At 37.5% G+C, this 18944-nt stretch overlaps 1 protein-coding gene across 2 annotated transcripts in view; it reads left to right on the top strand.

Moving 5' to 3' along the window:
- BMPR2 (bone morphogenetic protein receptor type II) overlaps nt 1-18944 on the top strand; it is a 107593-nt gene that overhangs the window by 78232 nt on the left and 10417 nt on the right. For both annotated transcript variants that reach the window (XM_014954444.1, XM_014954443.1), the window contains exons 4-10: nt 4357-4467; nt 4982-5073; nt 7098-7328; nt 11440-11554; nt 13183-13343; nt 14509-14656; nt 15620-15756. In XM_014954444.1, the coding sequence (XP_014809930.1) occupies nt 4357-4467; nt 4982-5073; nt 7098-7328; nt 11440-11554; nt 13183-13343; nt 14509-14656; nt 15620-15756 (995 nt within the window). The remainder of the gene's footprint in view (nt 1-4356; nt 4468-4981; nt 5074-7097; nt 7329-11439; nt 11555-13182; nt 13344-14508; nt 14657-15619; nt 15757-18944) is intronic.

The following is an 18944-nucleotide window of genomic DNA, read 5'->3' as shown; positions in this document are numbered from 1 at the left end:
TTAAAAAAAAAAAAAAAAAAAAGAAAGAAAGAAAAAAAAAAAGAAAAAAGACTGCTACACTGTTTACTGTGATATTTCTTTGTGACGGGATTGGTCGACTTCAGAAAAAATGTTGACTAGTATCAGAATTACTGCCAGAAACATTCAATATAGAAATGTATACGTGCTGGGTGCCTTCTCACTGGCATCTTCTTCGCACTGCGGCTTGAAGAGCGGGTAGCCCTGTGAGCGGTGCTCTCCCTTTCACATCCGAGTGTGAGAAGAAGTTGTCTCTTAAGGTGTTGTGGGCCTTACAACAATTTCTGTTGGCTTTAATTTTTTGTTTTGGCAGATTTTGTTTTATATCAGGGGGCCTAAGTGGAAGTTGGAAATGAAAACCTCACATATAAATAGCAGTGAAACAAGCAACTATGCTAACCTCTGCTTGCAGTTACAGTAGCATAAACTTGAGGAAGCTTTGCTGGTATCTTCTGCATACAAGCATAGGTAGAATTTGTCTCAGCAGTCAACTCCTTAATCGTTGAATTTTCTAGAGTCTGCAGCTATTCCTGCTCAGCATATGCTATTGGGTTTTTTTACACCATACGTTGGCTTGTGAATAATATTGAGATACCAGTATTCCCAGTCTGAAATTTGGAGCCAAAGTTAGACAGATTGGGTTTCGTTCATTTCGTATTTGTCACTAAAGAAATATTTGCCGTGATCCCAAAACCTCAAATGAGATTGTCTAATAGTAGTTATGTGTGTTTAAAGTCAGTTTGCACCATGACATGATGAAAAAATACTGAGGCTGGAGGGCAGGTGTCTTGTTATTGTAAATAAACTTTAAAAGTAGAGAGTCCTGGTTTGGGGATGGTGTTGTTAACAGTTTCAGACCAACAAAGTCTTAATTCAGAAAATTTTGTCTGTGCTCCATGATGCATCTGGAGCTACTGATAGGAAGTATAATATCAAATAAAATTTTCTATTGAATGTCCTAATCTTAAAGAGTTGTGGCTGTTTCAGACAAGACTATAAGTTCATGGAAGAAAACATGAAAATTTGTAAATGGGTGTATTATACATTCTTATTTAGGAAGTGACGCACACTGATGTGCTTTTTGGTTAGTTAGTTAGTTAAAATGCATCTCCAAATAATACCAAGAGAAATATGGCTTGTGTGCGTATGTATGCCTATATATAAAATGTGTTATTTTACTTAGAAGTAGATAAAAGAGGAAATGCGAACCTCTGCAGATGCCTTGAGAGATCCTATCTGGTTTTAGCTTTGCTAGCATTTCTGTCATCTAGGCATTCAAAGGAAGGTCAGCAGCTGGTGTAAAAGGCTAAAGATGAAATATATCCAAAGAAAGAGATGGACTGAAAAAAATGATTTAGTTAATGAGTCTTTTTAAGTTTTAGAAGGTTTTAAAACTGTGTCAATGGGTGACATCCTTCTTGTTCTGTTTAAGAAAGATTGAGTCTGACAACATCAAAAGTGATTAGTCATACAAAGCAGATAGAGGGCAGATAGAAATAATACTGTTTGTGGGGTTTTAAGGGTCATCCGGGCTTTTTGACATTGTGTTTGTTTTGTGCTTTTTTTTAATGTAAATTTACATGTAAAAGATTGTGAAATTGTCCTTGCTGGGAAATGACTTGCCATCATATGCAGTGTTTTACCCACTCATACTGTTTTGAGCTGCACATTACATTGAGATATTAAGTTACGCTTATTAAGAAATCTGTATTTATTCTTAAATTTATAAATGTTACTCAACAACCTGACGATAGTAAGTCACGCTGTAGGATCGCCTTGGCTGTTGGAATGCTGACAACATTATTTTGAAATGTTTATAAGAAGTAAAAATTGGTTCAAGATAAGCCATATAAGATTCGTTAAAAAACAACTTTATTTAAAAAAATAAATTAAAATGTTCTTTCCTGTTGAAGGCCTAGGAAGTTCTTTGAGGTTACCTGGTGGCTGCACAGCTACCCACTACAGAGAAAAAGCCCCGAGAGGTGGTGGTCCATCAAGGAATGAGAAAGCAATGATCCTTTTTCTCTGCCTGTTTTCCTACTTCTGATCAGCACAAAATGGTGTTATTTGGAGATTTTCTAGTAGCTCTCCAGCCTGCATAATGCCACCATTCACAAGCTTCTGAGGGGAGAAAGAGCAAGTGTGCCAATGCAGCCAGAGCCTAAATAGCGCTGTTGCTCAGGATGCCCTGGGCAGTGCTGGAAGTTGAGGAACAGCAAAATCCTGTTCCAGGGCAGAGGAGAGCCCTCATGATGGAGGCATGTCGTTAACCCTTTGTTTGTAGGAAGAACTAAAGCAGAGCAAGCAAACTTAAGCACTAGATAGCATTTGACAAACAGTGGTGGAAATGATTACTGTGTATTTAGCAATGGAAGGGTTGTAAATGGCTGCACCCTGGTTGTGGGCTCCAAGAAAATACAGCTGAGATTATAGCAAAAAACTCACCCCCTCAAAATGAGGTGATGTCTTGAACTGATGCAAAAAACCACCACATTTAGTATATATTTTAAAAGACACGCCAATAAAATGTAAAATCGATTCACAAAAATACAAAAGTCAAAATTACAATGTCCCTGCCAGCAATTATTCAGCTTCTTACACTTGTGTAATATTTCATATAGCTTTGTATGATGTAACAGTTTCCTTTATGATGTTGTGTCTTTTAATATATATGTATCTATATGTTTTGAATTTGTAATTTAAATGAGAATTGTAACACATATATTTTAATTTCCTCGCAAAGGAAGTCACAACTCTTATTCCACCATACAGTGTTCTGTGGCAGTAACTTGTTTTCTTAGTGAAACTTATTTTACCAAAACCAGTAGTGATGGTATTTTTTTTGATTTTGAACAAATGTAAATTTGATGGTGTCCTGATTATCACTAGCTCCCCCTTATTTAAAGGGTTTATGAGATATGAGCTGCATGTTATTTTTGGTGGGTGATTTTTCACATACTTCTGTCACAGCTGAAATGCTCTCTCGTGTTTTGTTTTAACAGCTTTTTATTATTTCCTCTTGCCATTATGATTATGTGAAAATGGAAGCTGTTGTCTTTTATATTTGCTTTCTCCTCTTATCTGGTTCTCTTGTGTCTGTCTGCACTGGGAACTGCAATACGTGAATCATGTTTAATTTCTTTTAAGTGCAGTTCAAGCCAAGTGAATTTGTCAGTTTATTCAGCTAGTGTGGACTGGGATAAATTGTATTCCAGTCTCACCTAAAAATTTACCCAACGTTTAAGCCTTGTGTGCATTTTATATTTTGTGGTTTTAGTATAGTTAGGACTCATTACGGTCTTTTAAGGAGTACTTTTAGCAATATATAAGACAAGTTTAAACATAGTTCCCAAACTTGGTTTTGAAGCCAAAGTAAATGAGGTCTTGTAGTGCCACATTCCAGTGATTCTGACATCAGAGGAGTATCTGCAGTAATAAATTTTATATTAAAGTGGCTGAATTTTTATATGCCTGCAAGAAGCAACACTGGGGTCTGACATGGTTAGCATTAAGCTAACTATTCACGATACTAACAAATTTTTTCATGAAAACTTTTTCCATCTCTGGAAGGGGAAAAAAAAAAGAAAAAGCAAGATACTTACAGTTATACAAAAATCAAGTGTTATTTTAAAAAAGGCTAAAGTTAAAAATAACTAGTAAAACTAGTTACTTAATTTTGTTCAGTGTTTTACTGTTTCAGGTTTCTTGATACTCTCCTGCAGTCTGTGGAGATGTCTCTGTCTTTTAGTGAATTCAGGAGTAAGAATTACACTAAAAATTATCTGACATGAAACAAATCAAAACCCGAAAGTATTTTGAAATATTTGCATAAATGGACTTGTATCTAATGGATGTTGTAGATATTTGAATATGGAACACTCATCATTCATCACATTTGCAGCATTATTAGCAAACTCTTCTGAGATTCTTATTCTGGGAAAAATAATTTTAAAACCCCTTGTAATGGTTACAGAGCTGTTTCATACCAGGAAACTGGATTAAGGTACAGATAGCAGAGCAGGACTGCATCAATATGGCCTTGCATGGCTGGGGTGAACTTTGCCAGCTAGAAAGAAGATTCACTTTTTGCTGTTGGTGCCCCTCTCTCTGGTGGCAAGGGAGAACTGGGAAAAGCTGCTGGTGAATGTGCACTCAGCCACGTTTGAGCTGATCAGCTCTTTTGCTATCCCTAGATTTTAAGAGGAAAAAGAGTTTAGTGCAATGTCTTACAAGCCAGAGTACAATTTTTTCCTCATTGTTGTAATAACAATTATGTGGTTTATAGTGCTGATTCTTGCAAATTTACAATTAAAGAGTCTTCATCTTGTTTTCTTTCAGATTCTTCTCATTCTTTTCATCGAGATGAGACTATAGTTATTGCCCTTGCATCTGTATCTGTACTGGCTGTTTTGATTGCTGCTCTGTTCTTTGGATACAGGATGCTTGCAGGTAGGGTTTGACTGTCCTATTTTTTGAAAAATTGTTCTTTTGACTATTTTCCAAAGTTATACTTATGCCTTCTGTTCTCCCCAGTCCCTATTGTATGTTTGTACATAATGCTCCCAGTTCTCCTCTCTGACACTTTACAGTGATGTTCTTTTCATAACAGTTCAGAGAGATTTATGATTTCTCCAAGCTGGCATTTTGGGACCCATTTTTCTTCAACAAATCCTCTGCTCAAAACAGCTTAAATGAGGTTGTGAACATGCTTTATGTTATTGCCAGTGACATTCAATTATCAAAATAGTTGTGTAGTGGATAGCCTTAAGTTTGTACCTATCAGTACCTTCACTGCTGATTTTACTGACTTGGAGAAGATTTTACAGGGTTCCTTTTTATTTGTTATGTCCTTGCCTACAATATGAATTTCTGTCAAGTCCCAGGTAAGTTGTATTTTCACTTGTAGCATGGCAAAAAAAAAAGGAAACTGTCTAATTCCCAACCCCTCAAAAACCTTCCACAGGAGACCGTAAACAAGGTTTGCACAGTATGAACATGATGGAGGCGGCAGCATCAGAGCCCTCATTGGATCTGGATAATCTAAAGTTGTTGGAGGTAAATGTTCAACTCCGTTCCTTAATCTTCGTTTTAATTCAATGTAACACTGGTGGTCATATCACCTCCCAGGTATAGTTACACAAATAAACGTATCGGTGCTTCTGTAATGTTTTCTTCTAATCATAGTCTAAAGAAGAAAAAAAAAAAAAAGAAAGGTTACAGCAGTTACATTTTGCCTGGTTTTGTTAGAAGTATTGTTGGTATTAGCTGGAACATATTATACCTTGAGAAAAAAATACTAAGCGCTGGGAGGTAATGGGGAGGAATATGCTCTATTTCAGCATTGTATCAAATGATCCATCTTTTTCCTTGGCACTGATCGCTTCAAGTGCAGTATCCTACCGTAGTCATTTGAAATGCTTTAGTAACGCTATTGTAATGTAGAGTTTACTGCAGATAGTACAGTATATTGTGGTAGGGGTGCATTTATGTGTAGTCATTCTGCACAGTGGTATGCTCTCCATCTCCATGGCAACTAGAGGCCAACCAGAACTTTCTACTCAGCTTGGTATTAGATTTAGCATCAGAAAAATGCAAAATGTTATTCTTGCAATTGGTATGCTTGATATAACTTATGGAATTTGTAAAAGCTTTTAGCCAGAAATATATCAGTAGAATGACTGAGAGAGGTTCAGAGAGTGGTGCTGTTCTTCTTTTTGCCCAAGATGAATCACACCCAGAGATTTAGGCTGCAGACACGTAGTCTCCGCTGCACGGTGGTCTGGGCAAATGGTGACAGCAGACTAACCAGCAAAGAAGCTTGGGTGCCTTCTGCAAAGCAAAAAGTAGAGTTTACAAGAGCATAAGGATGTGTATTGTAGAAGTGTGCAGAGCCCCAGATGAAATTACTCATACTGATATGCAGTCTTGGAAAAAGCATTGACTTTGTCGGTAGAGAGATCTGCATTGGGCTCTTCTATCCTCTCTCTTAAATCCTGAGGATCTGACTCCTCACCCCCGGTCATAGGGTGTTGCAGAACAAATTGTCTTAACTCATGCTTGCATTTTCACATCTCTGCATTCCGTGTTTGTACCTTGAAGTGGCTCGCTGCTGCTTGGCAATCTATTGACATGGAAGGTCTAAGAAATGGGAAGTCTGTCTGTTAAATGGTACTTTTTTGTTGAAAACTTTCCTGTTATACAATTTTATCATGTTTAGAAGCATTACTTTTGTAATCCTTTGGTTTTTCTCTTCCTCCTCCTTTTTTAAGTATTTAAGAAGTAAAAACATACTGGTCTGTGAAATTCTCACAGTTTCATGTCTAGGTCTTCCTGAAAATTATATGGATGAAACAGATGCTTACATTCCTATGTAGTTAGAATTTTTTGTGCTTTAGAAACTAGGACTTTACCTGAAGGTGATCCTATGTTTTGGTTTAGACTAGAGATTGCATCTTTCTTCAGTTGCCATGGAGATGGGAAAGGGCATTCTGTGAAGACTGTCTAACATAGTGGGGGCTAGAATAAAGATTCACAGGTAGTAAGAAAATAATTATTCCTTTCTGTTAAAACCTGTTTACCTCTCTTGGTATCTATTTTGCACTACAAATGCATATGTTGTTACTACTAACCTGAACGGTAGAGCTTATAAAGCTATCCGAAACGTAAAATGTTTAGCTTAATGTCTGTGATCTCTGGAGTCAGTTAACATTGATCACAGAAAAGCTGTAAGTGTCTAGTAAGCAGAAGTTTAATAAGAGAATTAGCAGCGCAAAACACATGGATGTTATTGATTCCATAAGTAAAATGGCTGAATATATTATTTATGATTCATTTACCAGGTATTCAGACTATAGACAATTTAGTAAGATCTAAGTTGGCCTATGCTGAGGTTTCTAGCTCCAAAATAACTTTTATGACAGCATTCTAATTCTAGTTTTCAGCACAAAATATTCACTATATTCGCTATTTTTTATAGTGTAAGTCAGTATAAAAGTTGGCATTAAGTCTCTGTAGATTGACAACTTGGATTTTGTTTTCATTTATAATTTAGTGAACTAATTATTTACTTTTTTTTGCAGTTGATTGGCCGGGGACGGTATGGAGCAGTGTATAAAGGCTCCCTAGATGAACGCCCAGTTGCTGTGAAAGTATTTTCTTTTGCTAATCGTCAAAACTTTGTCAATGAGAGGAACATTTACAGGATTCCACTGATGGAACATGACAACATTGCCCGCTTCATTGTAGGGGATGAGAGATTCACTGCAGATGGCCGTATGGAATATTTATTGGTGATGGAATATTACCCCAATGTAAGTGCTTTAAAGAAATCAATTGGATTGGTCTAGATTCCCAAGAATAGCCACATAAAAAGGATGTACTTTAGTATTTGTCAGTGTTTTTCATTGCTGCTTCTTTCACAGTAATGTAAAAATAATCTATATAAATTACAATTTTAATGAACCCAAGCATGGGTTACTGTAATACCCTTTAAGACTTCCCAGTTAGTGCTACTAAATGTAGTCTTACAAATTCTTAGCTGTAGTATTTGCTCTTGGTTATGGTGCAGGTTTTTTTTGTCAGCAGTGCAATATTCAAGGAGACAGGATTTGAAGAGTCGTTTTTACTTTAAATAATTGAATAAATTTAAAACTTCTTAGTTTGAAGACATTATATCTCTATCACAGTGGTCATGATCTCAGTAGCTGTAAATGGTGGGGTTTTTTTACAATGAAACATAATAGATCCAATATTGTTGTCAAACCGGTTTGTGGTCCTGTAAATCATGTTGGCTTTTATCTTCTTTAAAGCTTTCTGTGGCTTTAAAGAAGCTAAAAATTTAAGCTTTTAAAAAAGATAAATATGTGGCCATATTTATTTTGCCGTACCATATATTGATGATGTACGATAAGTCTTAAGAAGGCAGCCTTACTTTCCAGAACCGTGTCTTCAAATCTCCTTAGCTAACTGAATGCTTATATCCCTCAAATTCATTAATTTGAAAATTTGAATTCCTGATGCTGTGTTTGGGTGTGTACACATGTATAGAAACAAAAATGTTTTAAAAATATACAACATAAATGTGAATCGCTTTCATGAAAAATTATAAAATGTAATGTAGGTGGGGGTTATATATATGAAAATGCAAAAAAATTACGTTTCATAATTTGTTTTGGGAGGGGGTTTGCTTGTGTATGGGAAAGGACTTTAACTGCTCAGTTAAATAATTTTTTTAATGAGCTTTTTGGTCTAAAGTAAGTGAACTCATATTGTATTTCCTCCAGTGTGTAAAGGTGATGGCTGAGGCCTGATTCGTTATAGGGACAGGAGGACAAAAGCTGCTTATTCAAGTAGCAAAAAGAAACAGAGCAATAATAAACAATAGTAATGATGGCCTGTCTTAGGGTATTTTACTCTCTACATATATGCATGTGTTGAAAGTTAAAATGCAGATGTGTATATAAATATCTCAATATATATGCAAATTTAAGGCAACATAGTACTTCACAAATATGTAAAGAGTATCTTAACGGAAACTTTTAAGTGAGAGCACACTTGATCATGTCAGCTTATAAGAGAAGGTCATCTAAGAAGAGATTGCAAAGACTAGAAATGACCATAGAAAAAGCTCAGTTGTCCCTGTTCCAGGTGGACAGTGGCAAAACACGTCAGCTCTGGCCTGCTCTGGCAGATTAGGCTTATTTTCAACTAATTGAGTTAAGTGAAATCAAGTGAGTATTCTTATCCTGGGAGGGTATAGCATAACTGTCTTAACAGGTGATCTGGTTTTGCTGTTTTCTTGAATGAAAGGACTTTCAGCTGAAATGTAATTTGGTTGAAAATTGTGTTCTTGTTGCTTATATAAACAGGATCTGTTAACAATCTGATTAAATGCACAGATGAGGCTTATGACATCATATTATCAGATTCTTTCTCAATGTGGTGTTAAGAACAGCAAGATTAGTCTAAAATAAATCCACTGGTGGTTTGGAAGTCATTGGAAAAAGTGCACAGCAGGTGTAATTAATGCACAGTGTGATCCTTAATTCAGTGAGCAGATGTTCTGCTCTATGTGGAGCCAACAGCAGAGAAGGAACCCTGCTGTGGCAGCCCTACTAAAGAGAATTGCAGCATTCAGACTGGAGCCATAAATCTTATTTCAATAAGGAGTAATCCATACAAGATGTGCAGGTGAAATTCTCCCCATCCAAAACATCATTCTCCTCTAAGTGCTTTCCTTCTTGGAAATAGGAACACACAAACCAGAACATGATTCTTGGTGTTGCCTCAGTGAAAGAAAGACAGATAGGTTTGGCTCAAATTGCGTTATTATCCAAACATGCCTTCAGACCAAAGGAAGTAGGTGAGCAAGTAATAAAGATTACATGTACTTAAAATGTAGATTACATGTATTTACAGTCAACGTGCTGTTCTGATGGGACTCTGCGGCGTGACAGGTGAATAAGCAGTAAGTTGCAAGGGATGATGTAGTAGGAAATACATAACAGAATTGTCCCCGCAGTAGTCAGACACTCATGTCTTTTTAGAACAATACAAAAATTCTTGTAAAACACATAGTAGAATCTTGTGATTGTTAAAAGAAAAACATCAATTTTATCAAAAATCATGATCAGAGCGGATGTCCCCAATTTAACAGGTAACTCATGACTCTGACAAGAATAATCTGAATTACAGATATATATCTCTCTCTCCATATTTTGACTAAAAATGTTCCTGGTTATCATTTATATTGTATTTCATTACAAGCATAAAAACACAGCCCTCAGCCAGCTTAAAAAATACCTGGTGGCTAGCAAGCTCTGCAGCAGAAAGATCTTGAAGTTCATGTGAGATCTTTATACAGTGAGTGTTTCCAAATCACACCGTGACAACAGTTCCGTGGCCTCCGTTAGAATGGGCTGGAATCTCAACCCACAAAGCTAAGAACAGCCGTTACTGCACCCAAGTTTCTGGCAGTTGGAGGCTAATAAGAGTGTTTGTATTTCTTTAAAAAGCTTTAAAGAAGATAAAAAAGTGAAATTCTTTAACTGATTTTTAGGTGTATTCTCAGCTCTTTTTTTTTTTTTTTTAAATTACCTAAATCTATTTGAAGTTCATGTGACACCATTTTAAACAATGGAAAAAAAATGCTCTTGTAAACCTGTATGAGTGACATTTGGCCTGTGTTTACACTGAAGAAGGTTATCTGATTCTGGATTCCTTGTTCTGTACTGGCTAAGTCTGAAAAGCTGCAAGACTTTTGTAATTCTATGAAGAAGTGTCAGGAACTTGGTTTTAGTTTTAGTGTTGAATTACAAAAATTAAAAAAACTTAAAGGTTTAGGCTTTCTAAATTATTTTATCTATGTGCCTCCATCTGAACTGTGCATGCATTACATCCCTGAATATCAACTCCAAATGGACTCAAATGGCACAAAGCAGGTTTTTTTAAACTAAATGTTACATAACTAATTTTGCTATAAAGTGTGTTTAGTTGCAGCTGATAAGATGTTACATATTGGTGCATCTTTAAGATTACAGATTTAAACAGGCAAAACTGGGGTAGTTTGTAGTCCTAAATAAACGTTATATTGTAATATGTATGCAGAGACAGCTGGATGACTGTTCTTCATGCATGGGGAGTTAGTTTTTTTTTAAACTGAGTATATTGTCATTGGGGACTATGTGCATGAAAACTGCTCAAAGGTGTCATAGTTTGCAGGATCTGGCTCTTGTTTCAGATAGCAGTCTCAGTTCCTAGAATATCTGAGTATCATCATTGACACCCTTCTGGTTGTCTTGGAGATTCCACCACAAATTACTAAAAAATCCCCCATATTTCACATTTAACTTCTCTTTCAAGAAAAAACAGAACATGACATTATTTTTTCCTGGTTTTCATTGCATGTGGACTTACTCCTATTCTGTATTGCCTTTGGGTTGGTTTTTTTTGTTTTGTTTTAACATATAAATAGATTGTAACAGGGGAGATGCCATTGAGAGATGCTGAGTATTCTTCTATAAGTGCTAATGGTTTAAAGACGACTGTTTACTAACCCTGGCTATTATATCTGCAGTTACCTTTTTTCTGTTGTTCCACAAGACATTTTTGAAGAATAAATTAAGTGCTTGGTATGCTTTTGTTTTACAATTAATATCATTATTCCTAAAGGCAGTCCCTGATATTCTGTGGTAAATTTTCTCTTCCACTTCTTTAGATAAACCAAATGGCAGCACTAGAAATTAATGAAGCTTTGGCCCAATCTTGTGTTTTAGAACATCTGGGTGAACACAGAAGCAGCTCGAGGATTACACCTTTCAGGACCAATGGATAAAACAGACTCTCCTAAAGATTCTGAGTTATTGAACTGGGAAATGGTTTTATGGTATTTACAGTTTTGTGTCTTGTTGTTGTTTTTTTTAGGGTTCTTTGTGCAAATATTTGAGTCTCCACACAAGTGACTGGGTGAGCTCCTGTCGTTTGGCACACTCTATAACTAGGGGCTTGGCGTACCTGCACACGGAGCTACCTCGAGGAGGTAAGGCCAGGAAGGGATGCCAGGATGTTCAAGATAACTCTTAGTGCTATCAGGTGGTAGATCACTGCCTTTCTTTTTTCTGTGACAGTACAGTAAGTAGGAAATGATGAATACAAATAGAGACTACTCAGAACTTCTGATATATTCTTTCGTTCTGAACAATCCCATGGTGTGGGCTGTGTCTGTGATGCTTGTATGAAAACATGGAGCAGGAGCCAGCAGAGCCCCAGAGAAAGGCAAGAGGAGGCGGCAGAGCTGTGCAGTGCTGCTGTATCATGGCAACAGAGTGCTGAAGACCTGAAGCACTGGATGTCTGTCTAGCAGAGAGCAAACAGATGGGGTGCTCTGTTTGTTTTTGCAGTTCAGACACAAATCACCAAAGCAATTTTTAGTTCGTGTGTGAACTGTATACACAAAGAGAAATAATTAAACCTTCTAACTCCACTGTAGTTTTATTTATCATATCTCTTAATTCTTATCTAAGGTTGTGAGCCTAGTCTTTGCTGTGTACAGATGATACTGCTGGACTTACAGTGTTTTATTAGAGCACCGGATGTGACAGTATATTGATTTATATCTTTATATCTCTGCTTGCGTGCTTCAGCCAGTGTTTGAGCAACTGAAGTATCACAATTATAAAGCAGATCTTCGAGATCTGTGATGTATCAGGCTTCAGAGTATGGCCTGGCACTGAAACGTTACGTTTTTGGCAGTAAATAAAAGGGTGGAACATTAATTCTGTGTTAAGGTGCTAATATCTGGACTAAAATTCCAAACTATATATCTCAAATGTTAAGCATCAGTTCTAGCAAAGAATGACAACTGAAGAGGCTGTTAAAATGCAAGGCTGAAAATACCTAAGTCAGTATTTCTATGTGCCATTGAAACTGCAGCTATCATCCTAACTTCATCATTTTGAAATGTGCAGACAGGTGTGTCCATTAGCAGCCAGAAAATGTGTATACCTTCCATCATAAAGAAGAGACAGCCATAGGCTGGTCTGTGAATGATAGGATGGATCTCATGGAGTAGAATAAATTTCACAGTAAAATTGGTTCTATAGTGCTGGCTGCTTTACTAACAAAAGAAATTGCATATAAACTAGGAACAACTGAGATAATTCTTTGGAAAAGATCGGATCCCTTGCAAGATGAACGTGTTCAGACTCTCTGGAATAATATTGTCTACATGTCTTCTGAATAGGTTCCAATCCCTATCGTTATGTAAATAGTTGATGCCATACTTGACACAGGAGTGTGTATATGAGAGAGAACATTTGGAGTGGCTGTCAGGGCTGTGGCAGGAGTTTCTGTGCTTAAGTACATGATGTCTCCTCTGCCAAAATCATGCTGAAATATCCCTTGGAAAGAAGCTTATTGGCAAACACTAAAACTGTATATAGCAGTAGCCTAATATATTGTGTAGATACAGTGAAACTCTGACTGCCAGTCAGTTTTCTATAGATAGCATACTGTGGAGCTTATTATAACGAAGCAAAAATGTTAGCTTTGTAAAAGATAAGTTGATTTTCTGTTTATAATAACTGAGTAGACATAATGAGGTTCTCTCATTTTGTCAAACAGTAGAACTGCTCAAATACTAACAAGCACTTCCATGTGTCCAAATAGACCATTACAAACCTGCAATATCCCATCGTGACTTGAACAGCCGCAATGTACTGGTAAAGAATGATGGAACGTGTGTAATTAGCGATTTTGGACTCTCCATGAAGTTAACTGGAAACAGACTGGTACGCCCAGGTGAGGAAGATAATGCAGCCATTAGTGAGGTAAGTACAAATGAGGATAAACCAGTGTATAAAGGAAGACAAATTAGTACAGAAGTAACACTCAGAAATAGTTGTTTTTCTTGTTAAAGGGTGAATGTTACAAGGTGGTACAGTTCCTGTAAGGAGGAATTGCTGCAATAGTTCTTTCTTTCTAATCCTTAGAAGGCAGTGAATGTCTAGAATGGACTGCTGAGGAAGGCTATATAGAATTTGCATCATTTTATGAATTTAAGGAACAGATTGGGAAAACATCTGCTAGGAGTGGGTTAGAATGGATTCTGGGCAGAAAGAAGAAAGTGATTTCTTAAGCTTTCTTTTTTATGGTGCTGTGATTCAGAGAGTGGGGGTTTTGTTGTTGTTTTCTTTTTGTATAAGCATAGATACACTGTTACTTGAATATAGACTACTGAAATAGACCATTTTAAACGAAGAATGAAAGTCTCTAATGATTCAGTATATTTGTTATCTTTTTGCTTTTATATAAAACCTTTACATTTCATTCAAAGAATGTGTTTTGCAGTGCTAACCACTTTCCCTTAGAAAGCAAGTGCTACATTAAGAATACCTAGTGTGCAGATCCTCTTTTTAGATCTCGCCTTACTGAACAAAGAACAGGGAAACCAGTTTAAAATGTGAGGATATAGAATAGGACAAAATACTGTCCTACAAGTACTGATGAATGATTGCTCTAATCTATCATATTTCCTAGTGGAAATGTATAGATATCCTCTAAGGCTGTTAATAACCTTTGACCATGGAAGATGTAGGGGAGAGCTTTGCAGATAGTCCAGGAATAGAGAATGAGTTCCTTGTTCAGCAGCGTCCTCTTCCATTATGACAAGTACCTTGGTGTTTAATAGAGTGATTTCAGGAAAAAAAAAACAAACCAAAAACATTTCTGCTCCACATATTGCATACAAGAACATTGAGTAAGGGACAAAATTATTTTGTTTTGGTACATACAAAAAAAGTCACAGAGTAGGGGGAAGGGGTTTATTATGGCTAGGCTCCTGATAAGAAGCTGAGGACATTGATTAGAAGAGAACTGCGTTTTCCTGAACTAGAAAATATCAAACAAAGTACATATTAAAAGAAATGAATGTTCATAATAAATTGAATGTGGCATTGCTTCCTGATTTGAAGCTTTGATTGTATGTTTTTCCAGGTCGGTACGATCCGCTATATGGCCCCAGAAGTGCTTGAAGGAGCAGTGAACTTGAGGGACTGTGAATCTGCTTTGAAACAAGTAGATATGTATGCACTAGGCCTTATCTACTGGGAGATATTTATGAGATGTACAGACCTCTTCCCAGGTAACTAAAAGAACTGGAAAAACCATAAGTAGTAGAAAGTGGTACCAGCACCCAAAGCTACCCCCTAGCCATAGCTTTTTAAAGTAAAGAAGGGAAATAATTTTCTCAATTGTTTTTGCCATTAAGTCGGTGCCATCTAGCGTTCGAGATGATTGTTGTCAATACACTGTGTTTAATATGTCGGTACGGTGTGAAGCATGGTTCATGCTGAAAGACTTAAAATTACCTGTTTAAGCAGTTTGCAGGCCTCGTGGTAAGTGAAGTTTGAGCATTATTATTATTATTGTCCAGAGGTTACAAACAGTGAGAGTTGGGCTGATGACAAAGGCAGTAGTTTCAGTTCTTAGAACTGATTGAAGTGCCTGAAATGTCTTTCGGACTTTCTTCATGAAAGAATGGATGGGAAGGTGCTGTGATTTAATATAGCCTTTAGTCAGTCATACTTTTATTTATGCTAGTGACACTGAAAATTCAGGGAAATCCTCCATACCTGTAAGATAAAACAAGAGGAAGTAGACACTTAAAATTTAAAACCTGAGATTGTGTCATAACCACCATCTTCTCCCCAAGATACAGCACATGGAGTTAATCTGACATGCAGCATTCTCTCTGTAGTCAAACAGCTGCACTTTATGTGCAGAGACTTGTAATCTCACTGGGCTTCCTCCCAAATGAAGTACATGAATATATTCAGAAGTTTCACAGAAATTAAGTGTCATCCTCAGGCTGTAAGACATTCTGAATGTGCCATTCAACCAGCAAAGTTTGAAGATGCTATCCCTCAAGAGGTTACTGAACAACACCTAAGTCATTTGCAGTTAATTCAGCTTTTTATGTGAAGTCAGACTTTGGGGGAAAGTGGAGAACATCTCGATAGACAGCAACATTGATACTACCTTTCATCACCTGAAAGCCCTTGCTCTGCCTTTTAATCTGTGATGTTTTTCTTTTTTTTGCTAACAGGGGAATCTGTGCCAGAGTACCAGATGGCTTTCCAGACAGAAGTCGGAAACCATCCCACTTTTGAAGATATGCAAGTCTTGGTGTCTAGAGAGAAGCAAAGACCGAAATTCCCAGAAGCGTGGAAGGAGAACAGCCTGGTGAGATAGAATCTTTTCAAAGAAACAATCATGTAACGAGCTTTAGGGTATACTCACTTCTTAAAAACAATTTTTGAATACGTCCTTTTTATTATTATTTATTTTTGTTAGTACTTAAGGATTAGGAGCTGCTTTTGTCTGGACTCCTTAATTATTGAATTCATTTTTTGAAAAGCCATTGACATGAAAGCTAGATTTCTTTTAATGAAAAATACTATGATTATTATCGGATCCTGAAGTGTGATACACAGAAGGTAACTTGTTATATTAATTGCTAGACAGTATCTGTAGTAGTATGCATGAAGTGCCCATATGTACTCTGCATGCTGGATGGAAACACGAAGGTGCTTTCTGCCTTTTGACATCATATAAACTAGTAACACCTTAAAATAGTTGGCAAAAATGTAAATATACTCTTCTATAAACACTGTAATAAACTTTTCTGAAGTTGTATAGTCCTCAGAATTTGCAGAGGCTACAGCTTCCAGCAATCATTTCATTATAACTACATTAGAAATTTTATATGGCTTCATTTGATCTACAATTTTTGTTTTCAAGACTATAAACATAGTAATGTTTGTTGTTTTGAATTAGTATAGCTATGGCTTCGAGCCTTGCTTGCTGCTGCAGGCCAACAAGTTAGTGCAAGTCAGCTGAAGTCTGGTAAGAGTCTCTGTGTTTGCTTTCATCTGCAGCAAAAGTGAGGTAACGCGAATCCCCCTACCTTAGGGGGGTTTGTTAGTCTTTTATTCCAAGCAAAGTGAAATGCAAACAGTTACTGGGGTCCACCTGATACATGGTAACTTGTTTAAGCTAAAATAGCTTCATTGCGACTACGAAAATGATACAGAATCCTCGGATGGTTAGAGTTGGAAGGGACCTTAAAGATCATCCAGTTCCAACCCCCCTGCCCTGGGCAGGGACACTCCCACTAGATCAGGTTGCTCAAAGCCCCATCCAGCCTGGCCTTGAACATCTCCAGGGATGGGGCATCCACAGCTTCTCTGGGCAACCTGTTCCAGCGTCCCACTACCCTCACAGTAAAGAATTTCTTCCTAGGATCTAGTCTAAATCTCCCCTCTTTCAGTTTAAAACTGTTACCCCCCATCTTATCGCTACACTCCCTGACAAAAAAGTCCCTCTCCGGCTCTCCTGTAGTCCTCTTTCAGGTACTGGAAGGCCACTATAAGGTCTCCTTGGAGCCTTCTCTTCTCCAGGCTGAACAACCCCAACTCTCTCAGCCTGTCTTCACAGGAGAGGTGCTCCAGCCCTCTGATCATCTTCATGGCCCTCCTCTTGACTCGCTCCAACACATCCATGTCCTCCTTATGTTCAGCACCCCAGAGCTGAGCCAGTACTCCAGGTGGGGTCTCACCAGAGCAGAGTAAAGGGGCAAAATCATGTTTCTATGCTTCTTTTGATGCAGCCCAGGATGCAGTTGGCTTCCTGGGCTGTGAGCACATGTTGCCAGCTCATGCTGAGCTTCTCATCAACCCAGACCCCCACATCCTTCTCCTCAGGGCTGCTCTCAATCCATTCTCTGCTCAGCCTGGATTTGTGCTTGGGATTGCCCCGACTCACATGCAGGACCTTGAACTTGGCCTGGTTGAACTTCATGAGGTTCACACGAGTCCACCTCTCAAGCCTGTCTGGGTCCCTCTGGATGGCATCCCTTCTCTCCAGCGTGTTGACCGCTCCACATGGCTTGGTGTCACTGGCAAACTTGCTGAGGGTGCACTCAATATTTGACTCTCATTTAAAAAGATAATTCTAGTTATTCCCTTACTGAAATTATGCCCTTCAATCTTAGAGACTTTGCAAGTTGATAAGTATGTAGCTACTGCGCAGGTAATGGGCAGCCTAAGGCCTCATCTGTGCTGGTACTTGTAAATATGTATGAAACCGTTTTCAGAGAGGAGCATAGCCTCCAGTATTAACACTGTTGTAAAACATGTTGTAACTGAGTTGAGAGCTTCATAGAGAGATCTTCTATTACACAGTTTTGGCCAGCCAGGGGGAAGGGGGAGAGAAAAAAGAAAAAATCCACACCCAAATTATATAGGAAGTCAAGCAGCAACTGTTTTAACTATAGCCACGTTGGCAAATGCAGTGTTGGAAGAACCAAGCTTGACAGCTGTTTCTGAAGACAGTTTATAACTAAACAGTTCAAGAGGTTTGTTTTGTTTTGCAGACTATAATTTTAAATATTATGTTCTAACAAGCTGATAAACTCCAGGATTATTAGACGCTGAGCTAACAATGATCCCCATATTTAAACTGCCTAAAACATTCTATGTGTTGTTGCTAAATTTTTTTTCAAAAATTCAAAATAATAATGATGATGATAAGTCCAACTGTAAGGATGGGCCTACACCATTGCTTTAAGAGAAAAGAAGAATAAATAAACAATCTGTAATTCTCTCAAGTCTATCAAGCAACCTCCTCCACCCTGTGCCGGTCTAGGATAACAACTGAGTGAGCCCTCTAGGGGAGATACTGTAGAAAACTAAGCTCCAGAGAACCTCGCCCTGGACCCAGGTCCTTACCTGTATGTAAGGCATGGGATAAAAGACTTTTGTCTATTATTTAAAGCTACACCGACATGTTGGGTTGCAACACTTTCATACAAATTCATCTATTAGATAAGTGTATTTGCCCTTTTCATTTGAGAAATACAAATAAAAAGCGATGTTTTATTTTTTAGATAACATAATTAATGCACCCGGAAGATATGGATTTGCTTTTTGAACATATGCATTATGATACAGACCTTGAGTAGCAGTATTGTTTTTCATAATATAAATCAACAATCTGAGCAGATGATGTGCATAAAATAATTCAAGGGATATAAACTGAGTTGAGATGTTAGCACCATTTTTGTGTCATTCGCCAAAGCAGGGCCCAAGCTTGACTGCAAAGGACAGGACTGAAGGATATTAATAGAACAATGCAGATTTCCTGTCACTTCTGTCTTTTTTTTTTTGTGAGTGCTAGAACTTCTAAATAGTGCATTTTAGTGTAGATCTCTTTGAACTTAAAATTAATAGAAAAAATGTGGTAAATGTGAAGCTCTAGAACTTCAGTTTTGTTAACTGTTTGTACAGTCATCGCTGTGCTCCTTTCGTGATCCTTAAAACATCAAAAGGAAAGGTTCTGCTGGAAGAGAGACAATACTGAATCAAACACTG

This window comes from Calidris pugnax, unplaced genomic scaffold (assembly GCF_001431845.1).
Source record: "Calidris pugnax isolate Ruff unplaced genomic scaffold, ASM143184v1 scaffold103, whole genome shotgun sequence".
NCBI classification, from domain to species: domain Eukaryota; kingdom Metazoa; phylum Chordata; class Aves; order Charadriiformes; family Scolopacidae; genus Calidris; species Calidris pugnax.
The sequence above is the reverse complement of the archived record's forward strand: the minus strand, read 5'-3'. Positions and strand labels throughout refer to the sequence as shown.